Source organism: Paralichthys olivaceus, chromosome 1 (genome assembly GCF_024713975.1).
Source record: "Paralichthys olivaceus isolate ysfri-2021 chromosome 1, ASM2471397v2, whole genome shotgun sequence".
In the NCBI taxonomy this organism is placed as follows: Eukaryota; Metazoa; Chordata; class Actinopteri; order Pleuronectiformes; family Paralichthyidae; genus Paralichthys; species Paralichthys olivaceus.
The window spans coordinates 21231603-21255484 of NC_091093.1; the positions used below are offsets into that span (position 1 = coordinate 21231603).

The following is a 23882-nucleotide window of genomic DNA, read 5'->3' on the forward strand; positions in this document are numbered from 1 at the left end:
AAAATAGACACAAAAATATTTAAGTCAACCACAGTTTGGATTCTTGGTTTTATTGAAGCCGGGGGTCTGATAAACATTTTCCTTATCTTTGTCGGTGTAAGAAGCGAGAATCCACACGGCAGCTTAGAGGCTACACAATTGTGTTTAAGTCATACAATCAAACTTCTCAATTAGTTCAGGACACAAAAGGATGCAGCCAGCCACGTGTTTACAATATCATGATATCCTGAATACAAAAAGTACTGGAAGCAGAAGCTCTGTAGTCTCACATCGATGCAGACTGTCGATAGTGGTCGAAGGCAATTCAGTTAGGACGTGAGGAGGCAGTTGCTTTCAACTGACGTCCGAGTACAAAAGTTAACATCATCTTGTCATTGTTCAATCTTAGAAGCAACATCCAATCTTTATGAAGAGTTAAGTGCAACTTGGAGACAGAGCAGCATGAGAGCGCTTCATTCCACTCAGCTAAATGCCAAATTCAACAAGTGTGGTCATGTTTTGTTAGGAGAGGTTAGGGGGACGTTTCAAAACTCTTTTTCTAACAAAGTGTTTATGGGCAAAATAATATAGATATTAAAACAAAACATGCCTGTGTAAGATGTAAAAACATACAACGGGATGCTTCGCGAGCAAAAAAGGACAACCCTGAAAATGAATGGACATTTATTTGGTTTATCTACTTCAAGATGTCCCCGAAAAAAACATCCCAAGTGTAATGACAATCATTTCTACAGGACTGATACTGAACGTACAATCACAGCAGAAAGAAATTATTCCTTAGTTAACCACAAGGGGCACTTTCCATAACTTAAGCAGCAAATGCAGGTAAACAACGCAGTTTTAAGGTGTAGGTTAAATTCTATGTTCATTGCTAAATTATCTTAAAAGGCAAGAGAGAGAAATATGCATTCTGTGTTTCAACTGTGGCAACAGGGAAATGATACAAGTGTCCATGGCAAAGTGCTAAATTAAACATGTGGTGGTTCTGCTCCTGGCTGTTTTGAAAATTGTGCTTTATCCACTTAGGCAACAAACCCTCAGGTGCACGTCCCACCCAGTCACAACAAATAAAGAGAAAATTAAAAACAATAAGAGCTTCATTTTGATCAAAAGTAAATCATAATAGTTGAGTAGCATCATGCATAAACGTTGTGGTAATTCCCTTACAGAGTAAATGACGTTGAACCTAATTGCAGTGTATTTCTGTACCACTTCAGTGAATTTGTCAAATTCTATCAGAACACAATTATAGCAGGTTTCTCTTTTGAACTCTCACATCGCAGATATGGTCGAATAAGGCATTTTTGGGGGATGTTAGTCAAAACAGAGATCATAGGAAGGTCTGAAATGTGGAATGCAAGAGCTCCATGCAACAGTAGGACAAAAAAAATGGCCACAGATTAATCCTATGGATGATTATCATCTATAAAAGCAGAAAATAGTGACTACTATGTATCTTTGGTTCCATGTTCCAATTCCCGTTTTTTCCTTTTTGCTGTTATTTGAATAACAAACAGCTGCTCTCTTCACACATCCCATTTATCTGTGAAAGCTACTGATGTTCATTATCCATTGGATTAAGCCGGGCCTTGCATACAGACTCAAGAATGATAACATACACTTAAATCTGATTAGATCATGGATCCATGAAACCATAAATATTATTACAGATGATTTGATATGGTACAGTTAATGGTTTTACTTTTAAAAAATGAAAAGAAATTACATAACACAAATAAGCAACCCCCATAAGGACACACAAATGAATTAGAAGCATTCCTGTGAAGGCAGGGCGCCCAGCAAGACAAGCTGTTAGCTGTACATTGAAGGCAAAGGTCGTTGTTTTAAAAAGGGCATCGAAAGAGACAGAACGAAAAGATCTGTCGGGACAAAAACTGCTTTCCTACAGGGATGTGTCTCTACAACTACTTCATGTAGAAACTGGGAATGTTGTAACTGACATGCGAAGTACAGTGTGAATAAAACATGTGAAACCAAAAGAGGACAGTGCCGTCAAACACTGAACAATACAACATCTCATTTTGTTCAAACCACAGAGAAATGTGTGTGTTTTGGCTGCAAAGCGAGTGGTTTCAACTACAGCGAGTGCTCTTCTGAGGGACCCAAAAAGTTCCACAATGTGGTCTCTTCTTAATATCAGCAGCCTTTACAGTTTCGTATGAAGGCATTCAATCTATTGCTCTATTAAACACTATCAACTAGGCCACAGACATGTTTCATTCTGAAAAAGAACAGTGACCACAGGCTTGTTGTACATTTAAAAAAATGTAAAATGAAATAAATTATTTGGATGACAAGAAATGGGACAAAAACTTTAACCGACTGTGCTACAGGGCTTTTCCTCTTATGCAGACGAGCACCTCTACTAAGACACGAACAGCTAACTGCGAGGCACTTAGGAGTTATAGTAGGAAAGATGCTGCCCAACCCCCTCCCCAAATATACATACCTGTAGCTAAAGAAGAAATTCTGTTACAACCTCTACACCTGTCAATTGCCAACCAGTCTCATTTAGTCAAAGAAGCCATATTCAGAATTTGGACAGAATTGCATTTTGTACAAAATCAAGATTAAACTGAATAGACTTTTTTTTATTTACAGAATCCTTCTAGATGACGAGGTCAAATGATATGAAATGCTGTCAGCTATCTGGACTTGTCAAATTAGTGTCATGACGTCAGTGGCTTTTTATCGTTATGTGTTGCAGATCATGATGTTGTTTCCTTAAACTGATAAATGGTGCACAAAATAAAATAAAAAGACGGAACTTTGTATAAATACATCAGTATCATATTCAACATGTTTTTTTTGTTTTTTTACATACTACATATGTTTGCAAATATTTTAATTACTTTTTTCAGATAATATATTTGTTGTTTAAATACCTTTCCAATCGCAACCGAATTCTTTCCATCAGATAAGCTGAACCAGAGGCCACCAGAATATTTCCACTAAACCCATGAGGAGAGCATGTTCTACCCAGAGACCCGGGGTGCCTGCAGCCCAGCACATCAGGCTGGCTGCCAGGGAGTGTGCACACATTTCCATCAACTGACATCCCTCACAAAAGAACATTTACACTGGAAGAGAGGACAGACATATAGCCAAGCCTTCAGCGGGTTCCATCTCATTAACATCTCCATCTTTGTCACTTCTCTCTTCCAAACTCACCAGAACACCAACATATCTGATAGCATCTCAAACTCATTTCACCGGAACCCCTTTGTGTGCCGACTGATAGACATTGGGAATTTGGTCGTTATTTAAAAAAAAATGTATTTTTCCAGAGTATTAACGCAGTGGACGATGCAGCCGTTTTTGTTGCCTTCACGCTTCGTTTTCTGTCGGCGGTGGTATGTTGTTAGCTGAAACCATGGAGTCTTGCTTTCGAGTCATCCTGTCCAACTCAGCCTGGACATCAGTCAAACCCGGCTTCTGCCCTTGGGAAAAACAGGAGACAAAGCCCAAAAGTAATCTCCTGTAGTTTCTGTGTGTGTGTGATCATAAAAAACAGTTTTCTATGGCCAGCAAGCAGAGAGATGAGGGGGTTGGATGGTGATGCGGTCCCATGCTGGAGCTTGGTGGCTCCCTGCCACAGTTAACACACATGCAAAACTAATCATTGCACAAAGGAATCATGTACTCATGCATTATCCTTTCAGCTGGGTCTCACAGAGATGTTAACACTGCTCAGCACTGGAACAACAAGTCATGTCAGAGGTCTCAGACACAGAGGTGAGTTATGCGATGATTTCCTTGATATTTCACAAACAGTATTTGATTTTGTTATATTTACCAAATATAACAAAGTTTTAAAAAAACTTTCCTGGAACTGGAAAAAGAAAACGTGCAAAACAGCCGAGGTTACTAAAATAAAATAAATTAGTTGAGCAAGAAAGATGTGGGACATGGCGTGGAGTGAGTGACATTAGTTTCATGAGGACACTGATGGTTTGAGGTTTGGTGCATACAGGCCTGTCACAAGTTCCCTTGGTCGACAGAAGTTCAGTCAAAGAGAAAAACTTTTCTTTCTCCCCTGTTTTAAAGTTCTTTTTCAGGCTGCAGAGATAAAACTCCAAACAGGAAAATGCTCCACTATCAACAAAAGGCTTTGTTTCTAACTCCTGTTGTCTTAAGACTGCATGTTGTCAATGCTCAGAGATGGATCGAGAAGCACACAATGTCAATAACACAACTGTTTTGATAAAAGGAAAACTGTAGACCTGCAGGGAACAAGTTTTTAAAATAGAGTTTTTTGCGAAGATAAGAGGGGAGGGGCACTGAAACAACAGGTTTTACCTGTTTTCTTGGCAGACCCTTGCACTCCAGCTCCAACTGCTCCAGCTCCTGGGCTTCCTGGGGACCCAGTCTTTTTACTCAACAGACTGTTGAAGAAGTTAGCCAGCACTCCCTCATTGGCAGCCCCCGCTGCATGAGAAACATTGCATTGTAAATCAAACCTGCTTTTCTTTAAAATGTCTCTAGAAAATGGTTAAAAAGAACAAGATTACAAACACAACTTGCATATATTTTTACTAAACAACCATCACCCACAAAACTGAAGAAATGAGTTATTGCTTTGAAACTTCCTCCCAGTCTGCATAAAAACTGAGTGTTCTTTTATAATGAAATGCTTCAAGACAGATAGATGCAGAGGTGATTGTCATTATGTCACAATCTGAATTCTACTCTGAAACCTGAGACTGTGCTCTGCTCCAAAAAGAAGACTGGAATTATTATCCCATGTCAAGACAAGGGGGGGAAGCTGCAGGTGGTCCACATGTGGTTATATACAGTGTTGTGTGTAAATTACTTAACATTATAGTCACTTTTAAATCAAATGCAGTCAATGACTGAAAACATTTGGTTTGTGTGACCACTGACTTGTAAGTTTGTCTCAGAGGGTTTTCTAATCTTTACAGACATATGACTCCCTCCATCTTAAGTATCTTTATGCTCTTGATATGGATTAGAAAATATTCAACAAAACCTCCTTTACCAGGAAAATATTTATTGTCAGACCTCTAATAAATCTAGTTACAGCCAAGATTCAAGGTGGAAACCCCCCGACTACACTAAATGATGGAGAGAAAGTTAATATTTCTGCTCAAGTGTGGCCACCTCAGGAGGTGTGCTGGAATGTAAAGGGTGAATTATTTTAGCTTTTACCACTTGGGGGCAGTATTGCAGAAAATGTGTTCATTTTACAAAACATCACAGACTTGAATAATTGTGTTCAAGGCAGTTTTTTGCATGGGTGTAAACATTTTATTAAATAACTGTGTAATATGACAGAGTGTTCTGAAATCAGTCGAGAGAATTAGGTCACCCACTGAGACAACTACAGAGCACTGGATTTTAAAAATCACAGTCACTAGATGTCCAAATATACAACCACTTAGAGCTCCTACCTTTCATGTTAGGGTCAGGCTTTTTGACCGCAGCCATTGGTGAGCCGCTGGTCACGGTGGGTTGGCCAGCTCGACCCGCAGGCCTGGGAGACGCTGATGCTGGCCGTCCTGGAGACTCCTGCAACACAGAAATCCAGAGTGAGACTGTGACCACAAACAAATCGCTCAGATTGAGTATCCAGAAGGAAACATGATACAGTTCAGAGAAAAAGGAAAACAATTATCCTCCAGTTTGAAGGGAGGTTAAGACACTTACTGTTGCCCCTCTCGTTGGTGTGGCTGGCTGCTTTGCTAACAAAGACTGGAGAGAAAAAACAGCAAAGTTTCACTCAGACCTCAGGCATGGATTTCCAACATTTCCATTCAGTCAACTGGAAGGCACAAGGCCAAAATTGGCATAGCTCTAAAAAAAATTTGAATTTTCTGGAAATGTTATTTTATTGATACAGACAGTATTTACAATAATCTAATTTGCGAAAATCTGCACTTGTATCACAGACAGGAACTGAACGCAGTACAATCTGTAATGTAGATAAATAAAGGGACATTGGTGCATTCAAACAAAAGAGAAGCTGGAGACTCAGTTGAGTATTTTTTTACTTCTTTTCTGGTTTATTTATCCACAAAATAGGAAGTGAATGCAACATTACTCATAAGGTGGAAGATTCAAATGTTCCCCAGAACATGATTACAATAAACACTATACAAGATCACCAGCTCACTAGCTGTTCGCTAAATTTGAGCCCAATGTGTTTGTAGGTTTTCAAGAAATCTTAATACCATCTCACGTTATCCAGTTTCATCAGGAAATTAAAACTTTTTAATTTAGAAAACTTGCCTTAATGCTAACACAGGTTTTTTTTTTTTAGTAAACACACTCACTCTCAATTGCTGGAGAAATAAATCATTAAATATGCAGAAAAGACACTCTTACCTGTTGCTTCATCAGAAAAACCTGCTCATCCTCTGCATTTATCTCTTTATCATGAACCAGCTGCAAAAAGAGCAAAACAGAAAGAGAGCCGTAGAAAAAGAGGGTAACATTTGTCAATGGCAGAAGGCCCTGAAATAGTTAATGCTGCATGTGGTAATTTATTGGCTATAAAAAAAATGTATTTTCAGTATTCACATTGTCATACCTTCCGCACTGGAGGCTTTGTGATAAAATCTTCAAAAGGATCTTCGGGTCTGACTGTTGTGAAGTTTTCATGCAAAATCCCAATTTTCTTCTCATTATCCCATCCAGATGGACTAAAATATAAGACAAAGGCAGATTACAGGAAATGCAAACTATACATTCTGTTTTAGATAAGTAGCTGGTGGTAATATCCGCTGGTAGTCACTAACATCTGATATTTTCCATCATGTCCTATGTTCTAAAATGGGACAGCTTTTGACTCTGCTGCCTGTGACAGTATAGATGTTCAGTTTAAAAAAGGTATAGAGGTAATGTCAGATCTCCTGAGCAGGCCACATGGCTTTCATGGTCCTGCCACACAAGCCAGTAGCCAGTCAGTCAGCACAACTGAAAAAATGTCCCGTAGTAATATTTGATAATAACTAAACAAACTAAACTAGAGCATCACTTACATGAAAACTGCATCCTTCTCCACCACTAAGGCAGGTGTGGTGAACTGGAAGTCATAAATCTTGTGTACTAAATATTTGTAAAGCAGATCCAGGTTCTTCTCCTCTTTGACTGAGGTGTAGATCAGGCCGGCGCCATCTGTTCACTTCAGTCAAGGCAACAACATTAACTGATTGATTGAGGATAACCAGAATACCATGAGCCATATGAAACTGATGAAGGGCCTGCTTATGTTTGAACAGTCAATGTAAATCTAACAGCTTAATATGCATTAAAAGGATACACTGTAAGCAAAACCGCCTGATGTTGGACTGGATGAAATCAAAGTGCTCCTCTCTGTAGTCATGCTCCTTCTCTAGTACGCTGATTGAGTCACACTAGAGAGAATAACAGAGAGAGGGAGAGAGAAATATTTTGATGAGAGACAATAGAATGTCAGCATTTACAAGTGAACGAGGTCACACTGTGTTCTGCATCTTTAAAAACAGTCGACGATAATTGTGTTTTCTGCCGTGTCTAGTAGGAACAAATAGATTTTATTCTGAGACACAGACTCCGACCTATGAGTCTTTAGTAGTTAATACTGCACCATTAAATGAATACTCTATTGTCAGGACTCCACAGACAAACACCTGCCAAAGTACACAAAACCACCTCTGTTGTCGTTCCAATTACAGCAGGTGTCTCCAGGACCACATTTTTTTACCATGACAAACACACACAGACTTACAGGTGAGAACACAACCAGTGGCACCATCACAGCTGGTCAAAAAAAAAATCAGAGAGAAGCAGCAATAAAAGCACCCACATTCCAAAGCTTCTGCATTATTAGATGTCATTAAAACCACCAGAAGTGTTTAGTTGTTCTTGTCTGTCTGCTGACAATCAATTGGCTGGCTGCTGTACGTGTACCTAATCCTCTTAACACTTTAATAGGAGTTGGTGTAAATCAGAGTGCTGCTTGAGCCACAATTTTATGTCTGATCCTCACAGAACAGGGGGGCAGCTTTCTCCATTAGTCATGACGAAAGAGATGAGGTTAAATTTAGGACTGAAATGCAGTTTTGCAATCATATGTCAAACCATTTTTGACCTTCTTTTTTAGTTTTTATAGCCAAAACAGTTATAAAAGGCTCTTCAATAATCTTCCGCAAAGCCAAATACTGTGACAAGAGCTAAACAGAGGCACTTAAAGAAAAAAGGCACTTTCATCAGTTTCTAGTCACAGTGAGCATGTGAAGCTCTGCTGATGGCAACACTGTGTTTTTCAGCACTGCTCTTTGCCTGGAGGATAAAGGAGCACATATAATACCAGCTTTCTATTAGAGGATACTGCCTCACAAAGCACAACATAAAACTAAAAGCATGAATAAAAGTTAACTCAAATGTATCCGTGGGAAGTGGACAGACACTATGAGTCCATATGTTCTTGTCCCGATAGCAATTCAAGACTGCATCAGAGTAACAACAGTAAAGGCGTCTTTCTCAAAGCTTAATACTGAGACGCACCGACAAGTTAGAAGGGCTGTGGCTGAAGAGGGGAACTAGAATTAACACCTCTGCCAATCAAGTCACAGGAAATACGGACACAATCTCCCTCTCTTGCATTTTCTTCGAAGTTAAAGCGATGAAAAACAGCCAGAAAATAGTTTTTGCAGAAGATTATGATGTCACAGTGAAGCTGACCTTTAACCATTCTGCTACAAAATTACATTATTTTACCCTATAGACATTTGTGTTTGTGTCATAATTACCACTTCAGTTCTTGGGTTACGTAAAGAACAAGTATGAATTCCTTGACTAATGACCAGCTTTGAGCACCGAGTCTCTAATAAAAAATGTATAATTTCACACTTCAGGCTTTCGAGGCTGTAGGGCTTATTTACCTTTGTGCAAACTATTAGCACTGGAATGCCCAGATTGTATGTGAGTGTGTTGTCCCCAAGTGGTAGCACAACAGCCTCGTCTTCCCCTGCTGTTGGAGCCCGTCTCTGTGGGGAGGATGAGTTGGCATCCTCTGGTTCTGTGTACTCTTGGAACGCTTTTACCACTAGAGGAAAAACAAAAAGGGAGTGAAAAATATATATATAAATTCAGATCATTAGTGAATATACAGAGCAGCACAATAAAAAGTTATCTGATGGAGAACTATGAATACATGCAGCACATGCAACAAGTCATTTTTATCATAGTAATATTTTAGTATCATTGGAGATTGTTAACTGTTATTCAAAAATGTCCACAGATTTTATAATAGGCCATAACTGAAAGGTAGGAAAAGATAAATACGTGGCATCCTTAGCTTTCCTGTTGTGCTACTGCAGCTTACCAGACATTTAAAAAGCTGTGGGGGAGATGCAAGGGGGGTTATAGGCAGGAAGCCCTGGCCTACTTCCTCAGGAGCTTCGAGAATGCAGAAGGGGACAGCCCACAAAGCCAGATAGACTTGCTGCTTTGAGCCAAGTCCTTTACTTTCAGACATGGGATTTCGTATATGGGCCGAGAACTGCGGTTACTAGCCATCCAAAACGCAGCCGTCCTTGGATACATGATTCCACAAATCCAGTGCATATGCACGAATATGTACATTTTCAACACAAGAACAGGAGTTAGACTTGCTGACTTTACACCTTTCACAAACTAGATTTGGGAACATCTCTGGCCTTTTTTTGCCCTCACTGAAATATATACAAGAGGACATAACCTGATTAGACAAAGATTTGAATGGCTAATAAAAGTACAGTCAGACTTGACATCTAATCCCTTCCAGCACAGAGACTTTAAACTACACAGGGGCACACATCTGAGATCTACTAACTGAAAACACAGACAACAGACCATAACAACAAAAAATTAATCAAAACCTGACAATGTTTACTTTACTACTAAATGTTTTGATAATGTTTTAAAAATGACTTGTGGCGATAAACATCACTCAAACACTATTTTCACTGTCAGCCATTATTCACTGGACCCTGTATCTATCACAAGGGTGTTTGACAAAGTAGATGATAGAGCAGATGATTATTCTAAAGGAATCACTAGTTATGGAGGTGTTGATGATTGGTTTTTTCCATAAAAACATTCATTTCTGACTCGTGATGCTAAATAATATTTGGGAGGTGAGCAACTTTAAAATACAAAGGGAGAGTGATGAAGACAGACTTTGCCCCACAACACCTTTTTATCTGCTCCACAAACAAAGGTGAGGTCAAAATGCATATGATGGCTCAGCCTTATGCAAATTACAAATACAGCACTTTTCTCAAGACCTCAAACTGAACAACAAATATTATCTATTGACATAACAAAAGAATAGCGATTATTGTGACAAATGTACATTCATTTCTGCAAAGATGCCTGTACGAGTTAAAACACATGTTTATCTACAAATAAGTTCTTCTCTGACCAACAAAACCAATAAAACAAATATGGTCTCAATGGTATTTCAAGCCAAACCCAGGTTTTACACTAGTGTTTAACTGTTCACTGGTTGCTGCTGTCTCGTGGTTGAAACACTGACAGATGTCACATTACTTGCTTCCTCTAATTTAAGTGAAACAGACCTAGAGTCAAAATAAAGACCAAGATGTTTGCTCACACACTACTCCAAAACACTGCAGCTGCATCTCGTCACTACCACAGAAGACACTGAGCGAAATGTTTCTCATTTCAACTTGTGGTGCTGGCAGCAGTAGGCTGAATCTGTAATTTGACTTGAGACAGCTCAGCAGCCAGCCTACTTCAGTTACAGCAAAGGAGTCAGAACGTCCGGCCCACTGATTCAGACTCAGTTTACGTCCCTTCCTCTCCCTTACGCTGCTGTTGGAGGGGAGGGAACAATGATGCAATACGACTGCAAGACTCTCTGGACAAAAGTCTGTTTCCCTCACATACACATCCACAAATACATAGTGTGACTAGGTCTCACCAATGTGCTACTGTCATCACAGGATCACCACTGATATGCTGGGAGATGCTTTATCTGGATGATGTGTTTCAGCTAAACTGGAAATCTGACTGTGTCAGTGGGTTGGGTTAAAAGGTTTGGTCAAAGAGAAGGAGGAAGGACGCTCCATAAATCTGGCAAACAGGTCTGAAATTATGCCTCAAAATTTGAACTGCAAATTTACAACTTGACTTATGAATGGTCAAGAAAACATCTGCAAAACACACCGTATGTCAGGAAAGCGAACTGCAATGTAAACCCATTCAAAATCATTATACATAAGTGTTTTCAGTTAACAATGTGCTTTAGTCATCACTTGGCTACCAGTTCACTTTTTGTTCATGTATTTGCCAGCACACACAGCTACGTGTTTTCACTTGTCACTGTATTAACATGTCACATTCAAAACAGTTAAAATCCAACTGCAACGATTAAAAATGTTGACCTCTTAATGATAAATCATTTCAGACTTCTAGAGCAGCAAGCAAACTTTATAGAGGAAGACAAGGACCGACTGTACAACCCTGCAGGCTGACCTGACTTGTCTGAAAAGCAACAATCTTAGCCAACATAAAAGGTCTGTTCATAAGAGAGATAACCAATTCTAAAATTAACGGGAGAACAACATCTGAGTGCATCACACGCATTGATTTGCCGATCTTGCCTGCAGCCAGAACACACAGCTGAGGATCATGGGCCTCTCTGATGATGAGCAAGAAACATCCATGACGGGGTGTAATGTTGTACAGTGCTTTGCCTTCGCAGAGCAGTGAGCCAGCTCTTCTTTTTCCCAGCGACCAGTCAGCAAGGAGTCTAGCTGTTATTATGTAATTAACTAATAAGGCAAAATCATTTCTCATTTTGCAATTAACACTGTGACACATGTAAACAATTTATGTATTATTCATATTAAATTAGGGGAAGCTGGAGTATAACATTTAACACATATTTGATGGTATTTTAACTGCATGATTATATTAGTCAAATCATGGTTAAGAGATCATGTCTGTGGTCAGCATTAAAATAGTTCAATTGGCTTATGATAGATAATGACCCTGAGACTGCAGACCCCCAGAGAACTTTCAAGTCAACCATGGGTAAATATTACAGAACATAAGGTCTGAACCGAACCAAGGATTTAGGGAAAGGTTACACTCATTGAATGTTTCATTTCAATACCATTCACATTGAGAGAAACATATGGGTAGACAACGTCATCTATTACTTACTTCTCTGCTCCATTTCTCTCATGTTCTCAGGAGGGATCTTGAGCTTGTCCACATGGTCACGTAGCACACTGGCCCACTTCTGTAGAGAATCCATAACGGTCCAAGGCCGCGACATATCCACAACAAATACAGCTAGACAATCAGGTATCGACTGAGCTGAAACTGCGAACTTGAGTAGGCCTTTGTGGTATACATCCCCATCCAGGATCCACACATTGCAACGGGAAAGGTCTGTAAAATAGAAGCCATATCCAGGTTACATACAGGCAGCATGACAATGATCATTCTTTACTAAAGGCTACTGCTGTAAAACAACAACAGAGCAGGTAGACTCACCATCTCTGTCCTCATCGTGGACACTTAAGTAGAGATACTCCAGCCCCCTCCCTTTCTTGTTGTGATCAGCTCCTTGAAGTTTGGCCATGAGCGACGTCTTTCCTGATCCATCCTCACCTGCAAGATATTTTATTTATCAGTAATGGAAGTATTGAAACATGCAAACTATTGATAGTTTTAAATGACGCAGAATATGATGTGCAAATGTACCAATAAATAATTACTCATAACAGTTAAAATTGACAACATCTCACATACATCTTCCTGGTTAAAAGCAGTGTTTCTCGAGGTACATCCCAAATAAATACGACCCCACATAAGAAACCCTGTCTGTATTCATAAGTTTGCCAGTGTGCATATCCCCTGGGGAGTAATCCAGCTAAGACAGTTTGTAAAATGTGCAGTCACAAGCTTTAATGAAATCATTGTTATTCTGCAGTTTGCGGGCCCTCCACCCAACTTAAGCTTGACTAATGCAAGTGCACTGAAAACCCTGCAGAAGCACAGGCTTTCATACGTGTGGTTTCAAGAATACATACCAAATACCAGGATATGTTTTCCTGATGGCAGCTTTGAACTTGATCTAGTTGAAACTTCACTCAGTATCGAGGTCCTGCAAGAAATAACAGGACGTACAGTGAGAAAAACAGGCTAAAGAGGTGAGGTACAGGCGTTAGCTTCACAGTCAAGTGGCACAATGACAGCTCAGGTCATACTGTTCAGATTGATACCGAAACATTAACTTGCCAGGCCACGTTTCATGGCAATAACCGAAGATCTACACAAAGTTGACTCTACTTTTTCTTAGCCGGGCTATGGCTTCACGATGTCACAAAAACAGGAAATAATATATCATCATGTGTCCGTTGGAATTGAGCCCTAAAACCAAGGTGGCGATCTGAATCCATTGAACAAAATAAAAAGTTTAAGCTTCATTACGGTGTGATCGACAGAGATTAGCATTGACTGAAGCCAACATTGCTTCTCTTCATGCTTCAGTTTGTCAGATTTGGTGCTAGCTTGTTCATATTTACGTTAATGTTCATGTTAGCTAGCTGGATCAGCATAAAGGCGCTAACCGGCCATTGCAGTGACTCTGTCATGGTCCCTGACACCATGAACCGCTGCTCTCACACTTGACAACTCAACAACACTTGTTGTTTCAGTAAACCTCGCTAACTGCGGCGCTGTGTTGTTTGGCTAACCAGCACTAGCCCGGTTAGCTGACGTTAGCAGAGGCGCTAACACACCGACCGCCCAAGCTTAAGGGAGATGCTAACGTTGCAGCTAGCCGGGCCGGTGTCTGTCCAACCCGGCAGTGACAAAGCAGAACCGTGGCGGCTGTGCTCGGGCTCCGGACGCCTGTGGACGCACGGGGCCGTTACGAGAAGAGCGGAGCTTACCAGAGGGTTTGTCCTTCTTCGTCTTCGTTGTTGTTGTCGCCTGCTCCGGCTGCGCCCGGGAGCTGTTTCTCCAGAACGGGAGCCATCTTCTCTTCCTACAACCACAAAGGCGAGGCCCTGCTGCTGGCTGGGCACCGCTAGCACCGCCCTCCCTCAAGTAGCCAGGCGGGTGTGTTACATTCGCCAACCGTCGCGCCGCGTCGGACCCAGAGCGACCCTCTGCACAGGCAAATAACTATTGATCCCTCTAATATGTATTTCCAGGAGTCGACAGCTTCGTGTAAAAACGTATAAAGTAACAGCTACACATGTGGAAATGTAGTATTTGACTGTGGTTTAATGGTGGGTTCAATTTGTTCACTGAGTAATCGAGCCGCCCATCTCGCCACATGCCAACAGATGATGTCATAGCAGTTTTTCCTTGAACAGCTGATGAAGAAGAAGAAGAAAGTGATAACAATCATTACCTTTGATCAGAGGTTCTACACACCCACACCAAGAGTAAAACACGTTCTGGCTTTTACAGAAGAGCAAACCTGCCATTTGTATTCATTTATTTGTGTGTTTATTTATTTATGTGTCTATTTATTTAGCTAGTTAGTTATTTTAGTTTAAGCTAATTCTTGTATTTCACTAACATCTGATAACTGGTGGTAGACTTTATTAGAGCGGTAAAACATACAAGGGATATTCTCCATCTTGTCCTATTTTCTGAAATGGGACAGCGTTTAGTTTTAAAAGGCATAAAGGTAATGATGCTGATCTACTGTGTGGATCACATGGCTTTATAAGTACCGCCATACAAGCCAGTAGCCACTAACTTTAGCCACAGCATACCCTCAAGTACAAAAGTACAAAACACTTGATGACGCTAAGGTGCATAACTAAGGTTCTGTCCCTGACATCTACTGGTAGTTGGTAATTCTAATTGTGCAGAAGACGTACAAGGGATATTCACCATATTGCCCTATATTCTAAAAAAAGATTGTCTTTGGTCAGGTTTCTTCTCCTTTAAGTAATTTCAGCCCTCATTGTGCTTGAAAGGAAACATTTTTGGGACTGTTTTACTTCTCCTATAGCTTTTATAATTTGAGAGGATTGTACTGGATGAAAATGACTGTTAGTGAGTCACATTGTTATTTGGTGGAAAGATGAAACATAAATTCCAAATTCCACCAGCTTGCCAGTGAGTAGTACCCACATCTGTCTTTGGTGGTGATAAAAAGTTTTAATATTAAAGGAACTAAATCATATCCAAGCATATCCTATAAAAGCAGTATTACTGATATTATATTTTAATCAATTTCAGAGAGAAAAACTGATGTTGTGGTAAAAGTGTTTATAACCATGTATTTTTATTAATTTTTGTTTTTGTTTTATATAAACATGTATGACTATAGTGTCCAGTAGATGGTGCTGTTTCTGGCTAAAAACTGAAAGGGAAAATAATTTTACTTTAGTGTCGTTAACTTCTTAATGTTACTTATATATCAGGAATTGTGATTGAACTGATTGAAATTTAGGTCTGAAATATATCCGTTTTGAAAAAGGGATATTATTTAATAACCAGAACTGCTGTCAATGAAGTGCAGTTGTGAAAATATTATCATGATACCATGATGTAATGAAAGCCCTCTCTTTCTTTGAAATAGCCACTGATAATGGCTTCATTGACTAATTCCACAACTGATACTATGCATTCACTGAATTGTAACATTGGAAACGATCTGTTATATACCATGTATCATGAAATATGATAAGAATGAAATTGCACTGAAGTGAAGATTATTTACTCATTATTAGACAGAGTTTCAACGTGGTTCTTTATTAATAAGATTATTTGTAATCTTTCATTTCAGGACAGACAGCGTTTCAGGCCATTTCACACATTTTTTGAAGTTGTGGTAATCACTATAAATGTGGAAGTGAACATTAAATATTTTGCTGGAAATCTGATTATCATCTGTGAAGTTATATATAATAAATATATTAACCTGCCCAGTGTTTACCCTCTATAGGAATACAACACAAGCCACAGCAGTGTGACACATTCCTGCACTTTGATGAAGAGCTATTGGCCCATAGGTTGTTGTAGCCCCACCACCTGTTTCTGTATGTCTCCATCTCCACAGCCTGTGGGTCAGAGCTGCAGACAAATGAGCTTTGGACATCAACATGAGATTTTCCAAGGACTCACCTCATGTTTGTGAGTCGTCTGTCTGTGTGGAGCAGGGCGGTTGGCTGGGATGGAGGTCGCACTCCAGGGAATGCATTCCAGAGATTTTACATCATGTGAAACTCAAGCTTTGCTGCTCATTTGTCACTATTTGGCTGTGCTGTCAGCAAGGAATACAAACAATCTGTTTATTTATTTCCCTCTTCTTTTCTTTTTCTCTAACCGATATATTGGACACAGAAATTAAAAGCAGAGCATTAAAAAACCTCTTGGTCTAAAACAACAGTACATTTGTCTTTTTTTTGGTGTTAAAATATGTAACTAGATATTTGCAAAAGTCATTCAAAAAACCACCAAAAATAAATAAGGCAATTTTGATTAATAAGATAAATTTTGTTACTTTACCAGTATAATCTTGAGTACATAGTTAATACCTAATACAGTGTCGCTGTAGACACTGTGTTGTGCTATCAGTAGTTATAACAGGGGAGGGCGCTGTCTCCTCAATAATACTCCATAATACTAATATCCATTCTGAAGACATGAGTGATAATGTTTTTAAGATCCCAATGTGGGGGGAAAAAAGAAAACAAAGGAAAAGAAAGAAAGATAAAGTAAAGAAAAACAACTCTTTAAACTACCAGAACCATTTGGATGTTTCACGTCCAGCACTGAATCTGTTACACTCTGAATATAAGATAAGATAATCCTTTGTTAGTCCAACACTGAGGGACTTTGTTCCATTGTTCCATTAGATACAAATATTTTATTAGGCCTATATAAAATATAACAAATATATAAATATTTTTTTACAAAATGTATCTCCTGCATGCACCAAGACACATTCCTTGCATCCATGCCTCCTGAGTACATACATTTGCAAAAAGGCGTCAACCAGGAGAAAATGACCCGTTTGGCTGCTAATCAGGACTGTTTGTGATAAAATACCAGGCCAGTGGGTTTTGAGTGATGTAATCAGATTAGCAGTCCATTTGCTTTGTGATTTCGTTTCTCTAGTTTCACTGAGAGAAACTGAAAATGTCAATGTGTGCATCTTTCAGGGAAACACCCACTCTCAGCTTTCTTTTCACACTCTACAAGTGAATTCAAATGAACTGATACTGGGAATTCCAGCCCTCATTGTGTTTTTAAAAAGAAACATTTTTGGGACTGTTTTACTTGTTTTATTGGTTTTATATTTCGAGATGGTTTTTATATTCTAAGCCACTGAGGTACTGGATGAAAATGGATGTGATTGTCAGGGAATCTGTCAGGGAGAGGCCCACTCTCACCTTTCTTTTCACAGACTCTACAAGTACGTACATGATGAACTGATGCTGGGAAATAGATGACGCTTGTACAACCCCTTCACATTTCTTGAAAATGAATTTTCAAATTATTGGACACAGATAATATGTCTTTGTTGTAATATCCCACGTTTATTTGACAAATATACACTACATCTGATTTTCACTTGAAAGAGTCAACTTTTTATTTTATTGTATTATTATGAAAAAAAAATGTTGTCCTTTGTGATTATTGTCTTTTGTGCTTATGGTTGTATTGTATGTTCCATTTTTGTTTTTTTTTTAAATTCTGTGTGAACTTAAGTATAAAAATAATAATAAAAAAAGAGAATCAACTTCATCAAGTCTCACCCAAACCACGCTTGTCCTAAACTTTGTATATATATATTAATATTTTAAAATGATAATAGGACAAAAAACATTTATTTAGATAAAGTTACATTTACACATCAAATTACACTACAAATTATAGTTGAGTTGTGGTTAACAGTTGGAATAGGGCCTTCAGTGTTTGGATTCTGGTCTTGTGTATAAGTAATTTTAATCATGTGATATTACAAATGTATTTCCTTTATGATGTTAGTGTTCTTGTTAGTAATACAAACTTATCACTTATCACTGAAGGCCCTATTCCAACTGTTAACCACAACTCAACTATAATTTGTAGTGTAATTTGATGTGTAAATGTAACTTTATCTAAATAAATGTTTTGTGTCCTATTATCATTTTAAACTTATTCCATTCCTTTCCACGAGTGTGTATTGTCGAATTAAAGCAACGAGGAGGTAAAACACATAAATTGTCAACTTCACATTTGGCCCAGAAGAGTTTAAAACCACAACCTTCACTGAGGAGAAGAAAGAAAATTTACAATGTGACATTTATCATGACAATTATCTGACATGATTTTTATTTTATTTTTTACCTTGATATGATATTTACCCATATCATCCAGCCCTATAGCCAATGATTGCTATGATTACTTGTAAGGTGTCACAGAAGAAAAAAGGAAGGAACCATTATCTATAGAGCATAGTTTGTATATATACATATACTTGTTTAGTCAACAGCAGAGGAGTGGGTGTGTGCAGCAGGGGAGGGGTCTGCAGCCGGAGCAGTGGTGGTGTAGGCTGGACTCAGATAGCGACCGATGTCTGGACAAACTGCGAGGGGCGCTCCACGGCTGCAACAACCTCCCAGACTGCACCTCGAGCAGAGAGAGAGAGAGAGAGAGAGAGAGAGAGAGAGAGAGAGAGAGAGAGAGAGAGAGAGAGAGAGAGAGAGAGCGAGAGAGAGCAGGGGCGGAATCTGCAGCTGTCACTCTCAAGGTTTACCTCCATTATCACATCCAGCCTGCCTGAAGAGAGAGAAAGAGAGAGAGAGAGGGAGAGAGGAGCCTGGAGAACAAGTCCTGCTGATCACTACATAGAAACACAGGTCGGTTTCCTCACAGATTTGTCTTTTTTATGTTATTTGTCATAGCCTGTTGTATTTCAGCTGAAACATGCGTAGGATTTAGGTTTTGTGTGAGAAAGAAAGAGAGAAGGAAGGAAGAATAGAAAGAGACGAGAAGTGAGTGAGTCAGAAAAAATGCCTTTTATCTGTAGCTATTGTTCTCTCCGTCTTTTCTCTCCTGTTATGTAATTATGCTAATTATCAGTGCTCCTATAATAAAGGCAGAATTGAGTTTTTTCAATGTAATGAAGCCTTGTGCGTTTTTTTCTTGGGTTTGCAGCGCATGCAAGGTTTTTTTTTATTTCAACCTTTTTAAAAGCAACCTCAGATTTTTTTTTTTCAAAGGCGCAAAGACAAAGTTTAGAAGTTGTGTCTTTACTTATTTTGTCCTGGCTGTCGTGTCTTTTTGTCCCTGTGCCTGTGTGAGTGGGACATTTTGGAAAAAGGCTCGTTGAAACAAAAAGGGCAGAGCAGCAGCAGAGAGCAGCAGCAGCAGCAGCAGTGGGTGGTGGGTGGGTGGGTCGAAGTGGGGGATGGAGGCAGCTTTTTATCTCAAGTGTTCGTTGCCGGTGAATGACTGCATGGGCTTGGTGTAATTACCATGTGTGGTAGCCTATAGTCCACTATAGACCGCAGCTTGGCATCGGTATCTGCAGCCAGCTCAGCCCATCAACCCTTTTACTCTGTGGTCAGTGAGAAGCTGCTGGAGAGGAGGCACCATCCTTTGTTACCGGTCGCCACATGCTGCCCGGTATCTGCTGCTGGTGCTGCCGGTGTCTCCTCCATCCCATTTAACATGAGCATTACGCATCACGTCCACCATCCATTCGAATTCCCGATGCACAATAACTCGATGTGAAAACATCACGTTTTTCCTTCTTTAACTGTACATTTTGCTTCGTCTGATTTGGTGGTAGTGGACATGTGCAAATTAAGTGCATGCGTTTGGCACAAAAGAAAAGATGTCAACCGCATAAAAACCAATTACAACGAGGTGGAAGTGGATTCAAAAGCACAATTAGCTTTAACAGTAGACATCGTGCATTTTTGTATTCATGCAAACGGGTAGCACATGCATGGAGTGTAAATCTGTGTCATGGTGAAGCAGCCTATCCCAGCATGCCTGGTGTGTGGTGCATCCTGTCTTGATTGCTCCATTGCAGCACTATGGACAGTTCCCGGATTGATCATATACCTGTACCCACATGCTGCCTGCAGGGTTCCTGCCCTCCTCCTGGTAGAAAAAAAAAAAATGTTGCGTAAGATTTCTTGCTTTTGTTGGAATATCCTCTGACAATCTGGATTAGACTAATCAAATTAATGTAAAACCCAAACTATTACCAGTGCAGTAAAATGGCGTTTATAGGAGCTTTGTTTTCCATATTCAAACAAGTCGATGGTGAAACACAATCAGTCAGATAAAGTTGAACTTCCAGTTCTCTATTTTATCTCTGAAAGGAAGTTCAAGTGTGGTGCAATCTTCCTCTAAAGCTTGTGGCCGTAACACGAATGAGTACATGTCTGCAGTGTTTTGTCCATTGACTGATGGCGTGAGTGTGATTTCTGTGATTTTATACTGATTGCATATTGTGCATACGATCCAGTTTTCTGGATTTTGAATCAGACTTCCCTTTCTGGTCGGTCTATGTGCCTTGTGAGACTCACAGTTCCAAACACGCTGACTTAGCTTTAGTTCTGAATCTATACATGTTCAACTCAGCTGTTGGTTCATTTGGCATCAAGCCGGACCAGACACTTCTGAATGGCCCGAGAGGCTGTGGAGTTGTTCTCACAGAGGTTCCCATGCATTTACATTTGTTTTCCAGCCAAACCGTGTTTGGCAGAGAACACTCTCCTAATTGAACTTATAGTTCACGTCTCGACAATAGACTTCTCTCAGTTCTCCTTTCTGAAAACGTTTGAAGGATTTACATGGACCCATGCTGCATACTTGTATTTCCATGACTCAAGGAAGGTATTACATATATAATCTTTTTATAAGAGAAAGTATTGAGAGATTTTCTTTGCAACAACTGCTTGAGTAAACATAAACATGTGCAAATCCAGCAAACATGGGGCACAGAGTGGTTCAGTGGTTAGCACAAGTTTCAGGGGTCTCTCAGTGAGGAGATTCCTTGTGGCATGGGTTTTGTACCACACTCCAGAGACACACTGGTCAGGAATGAAAGGAATGAATGTGTTTGTCTGACTGTGTCTTAAAGAGCTATTGCATTTTTCTTGGAGAGTGTTTAAACATCGATGATTAATGTCAGGCCAAAATTAAACAAAGTTGCATTTCTCATATTAAATCGCATCATCATCTACTTGTTCCTACAGGAGACACATCATGGGAAACAAACTGAGCCGGAAGAAGAAGGGATATGATGTGAGCGACCCGAAAGAAGCGAAGGATGAGATTGCGGCGTTAGCGGCTCGTGCAGAGGAGTCGGCCAAAGTGAAGGATGGAGCCCTGGCCACAGGAGCTGAGGTGACAGCTGAGGCCAACAATGTGGTGAAGGAAGTTGCGACGTCAGCTGTGGCAGCAGTAACTGAAGCTGCAGCGGCTCCAGAAGAGCCTAAAACTGCAGTGGCTCCAGAAGAGCCTAAAACTGCACCTCCAGAAGAACCAGCTGCTGCAGCACAAGAGGAGGCTGCTCCAGTACAGGAAGTAGTTGCAGCAGCAGAGGAAACAGCTCCAGTCGCAATAGAGCCTGCTGCTGCAGCAGCAGAAGCAGCTCCAGTCGCAATAGAACCTGCTGCTGCAGCAGAGGAAGCAGCTCCAGCCGCAATAGAACCTGCTGCTGCAGCAGCAGAAGCAGCTCCAGTCGCAATAGAACCTGCTGCTGCAGCAGAGGAAGCAGCTCCAGTCATAGAAGAACCCGCTTTAGTAGCAGTGGAATCGGCTCCAGTTGCAGAAGAACCAGCTGCAGCAGCAGTGGAAACAGCTCCAGTAGTTGAAGAACCAGTTGTAATAGCAACTGCCCCAGCAGCAGAAAAAATGGTTCTGGCAGTGGAAGAGTCAGCCCCAGTAGAGCTCCCAGAGGCCGTCACAGCAGCAGCAGAGGAACCTGTGCAAAGTGAACCTGAACCTGAACCTGCAGCTGCACCTGCACCTGAAGTCCTACCTGTAGAAGAACCGGCTGCAGTTGTGGAATCTGTGCCAGAAATAGAGGTTGTTCCTGTCATCACAGAGGAAGCACCAAAGGAACAAGAGCCAGAAGCCATCCCAGAGACTGTTACTGAGCCTGAAGTGACTGTGGAGGAGACAGTGGTGCCTGCTGCTGTCCTTGAACCTGAGCCAGTGGCTGAACCAGCTGCAGTATTGGAGCAAGCCCAAGAACCAGAGAAAATCCTAGAGCCAGAGCCAGTGAAAGCTCCCGAGCTGGAACCCGAACCAGAGCAAGCCCCGGCTCCAGAGAAATTACCTGAACAAGAGGTAGAGCAGGAACCAGAGCCAGAGCTAGAACAATCACCAGAGCCTGCAGAACCAGAGAAAGTACTGCAACCAGAGCCTGAGCAAGAGGCTCAACCAGTGGAACCAGCAGCAGAGGAACAAGTAGAAGAAGCTGAGCCAGAACCGATCGTAGCCTCTCAGACTGTGGAGGTAGAAGTACCTGAGATCTTGGAGACTGCAGCAGAGGAGATCACCGCAGCTGAGCCACAAGCACCAGAACCCATCCCTGAGATCTTCATCTCAGAGTCAGTATCTGCCAGCGATATCACCGCTGAGTCTGAAAAGGTCGCTGAAGCCTCTGCGGAAGAGGTGCCTAGCCCTGAGCCTGAGGTCGAAAGCAAGATGGAGAATGGAGATCTAGAGAGCCCTTCTGTTGCAGAGGATGCGGCAGAAGTAGTTGCAATTCCAGCTGTGAATGGAGAGTGCACAGATTCCGCTGCCACTACTGTCACGCCGACAAAGGAGTGTGTTAATGGAAGTGACGAGCCAGAGGAGATGCCTATTAAGGAGAAGAGTGACTTTGATCTGAAAAAGGACATGAACCTGAGCGGGGATGTCCAGGAAGTTCCCGACGCAGTTCCCGACATGGTGGAGGGTCTTGGCACCGAGGTCACCCAAGCGGTCTGAGGAAATGTCGCCTTTCAAGTCAATGTGAATTCAGTTTTAATCCTCCGATGGTGCGGAAGAGTCATCAAGGTATCACAAACACAGCTAGGCTTTCTGAAACGCCGTAACCATCGCAATGTCTATAGTGGTAACTCAGGCAAAAGGATGTTTCCTTTGAGTGACCGAAAACAAAATGCAACCACTTCAAGGTTAAAAGAGAGAGAGGGAGGTAGAGAGAGGTAGAGAGACAGAGGGAGAGATAGAGATTGAGATGGAAGTGCAGACTTTGAGTTTGGGATTTGAAGGACGAGTAAAGACAGACAGTGAAACTTTGACAGCAGAGTGAATATACTGGACAGTAACGATGATATTAATGAATGAAATGAATAAATCTGTGTTTGTGTGTGAGCCCAGTGAATATTACAAAGTGGTTTATCGGAACAGCATTCATTATTATTATTAGTATATTATCTGATTTAGAATTTCATATATCCTTTCTATTACTACACGGAGAGACATGACAAAAAATGTTTTTGGCCTTTTATAATAATGGTACCTGTGAGAACTGTTAATTTCAAGCTGATTGTTCAGAATAGAGAATAAAGAGAGATTGTTATAGCCCACAGTGATCTTATTTTCTTTTTCTTTTCATGCGTTCACACAGCATCGAGCATGTAACAATTGTTGGTTTACTTAAGATTTATTGCACATTGCTCTAGGCTTTGTCAACTCATTTTTTAAACATAAAATCCACAAAAGTAACAGTTTCGCTTTTACAGTTGCAAGAGAAACATTAGAACATCACATCTCTGTTAATTTCAAACCACTTGTTGACATCCACTGGCACCACTGCTCCTATCAGCTCCCACGGGTCAGAGTTTGGCTGATTATTGATATCTGCAAAGAGCAATGTCCTGTTGGTCACCCTACAAATATTTTGGTTGGTG

General features: G+C 40.5%; 2 protein-coding genes across 3 annotated transcripts; one reads left to right on the forward strand and one right to left on the reverse strand.

The window, feature by feature from the left end:
* Nucleotides 1–34: 34 nt before the first annotated feature.
* dync1li2 (dynein, cytoplasmic 1, light intermediate chain 2) lies at nt 35–14381 on the reverse strand. Of its 2 annotated transcripts, none has more exons than XM_020079896.2 (13): nt 13938–14381; nt 13074–13147; nt 12535–12651; nt 12199–12429; nt 8907–9070; nt 7304–7397; nt 7023–7158; nt 6572–6683; nt 6367–6426; nt 5689–5733; nt 5433–5550; nt 4321–4449; nt 35–3456 (listed from the first exon to the last, which is right to left on the reverse strand). In XM_020079896.2, exons 1-13 carry the CDS (start codon nt 14021–14023, stop codon nt 3440–3442), a joined length of 1383 nt encoding a protein of 460 aa, XP_019935455.2. In that variant the 5' UTR covers nt 14024–14381; the 3' UTR covers nt 35–3439. The 2 variants fall into 2 exon arrangements, with proteins under 2 accessions (XP_019935455.2, XP_019935454.2); XM_020079895.2 differs by having other exon boundaries at nt 35–3461.
* Nucleotides 14382–18600: 4219 nt separating this feature from the next.
* LOC109648306 (fibrous sheath CABYR-binding protein) lies at nt 18601–23558 on the forward strand. The gene is made up of 2 exons (XM_069525036.1): nt 18601–18857; nt 21213–23558. Exon 2 carries the CDS (start codon nt 21223–21225, stop codon nt 22954–22956), a length of 1734 nt encoding a protein of 577 aa, XP_069381137.1. The 5' UTR covers nt 18601–18857; nt 21213–21222; the 3' UTR covers nt 22957–23558.
* The last annotated feature ends 324 nt before the right edge of the window (nt 23559–23882 follow it).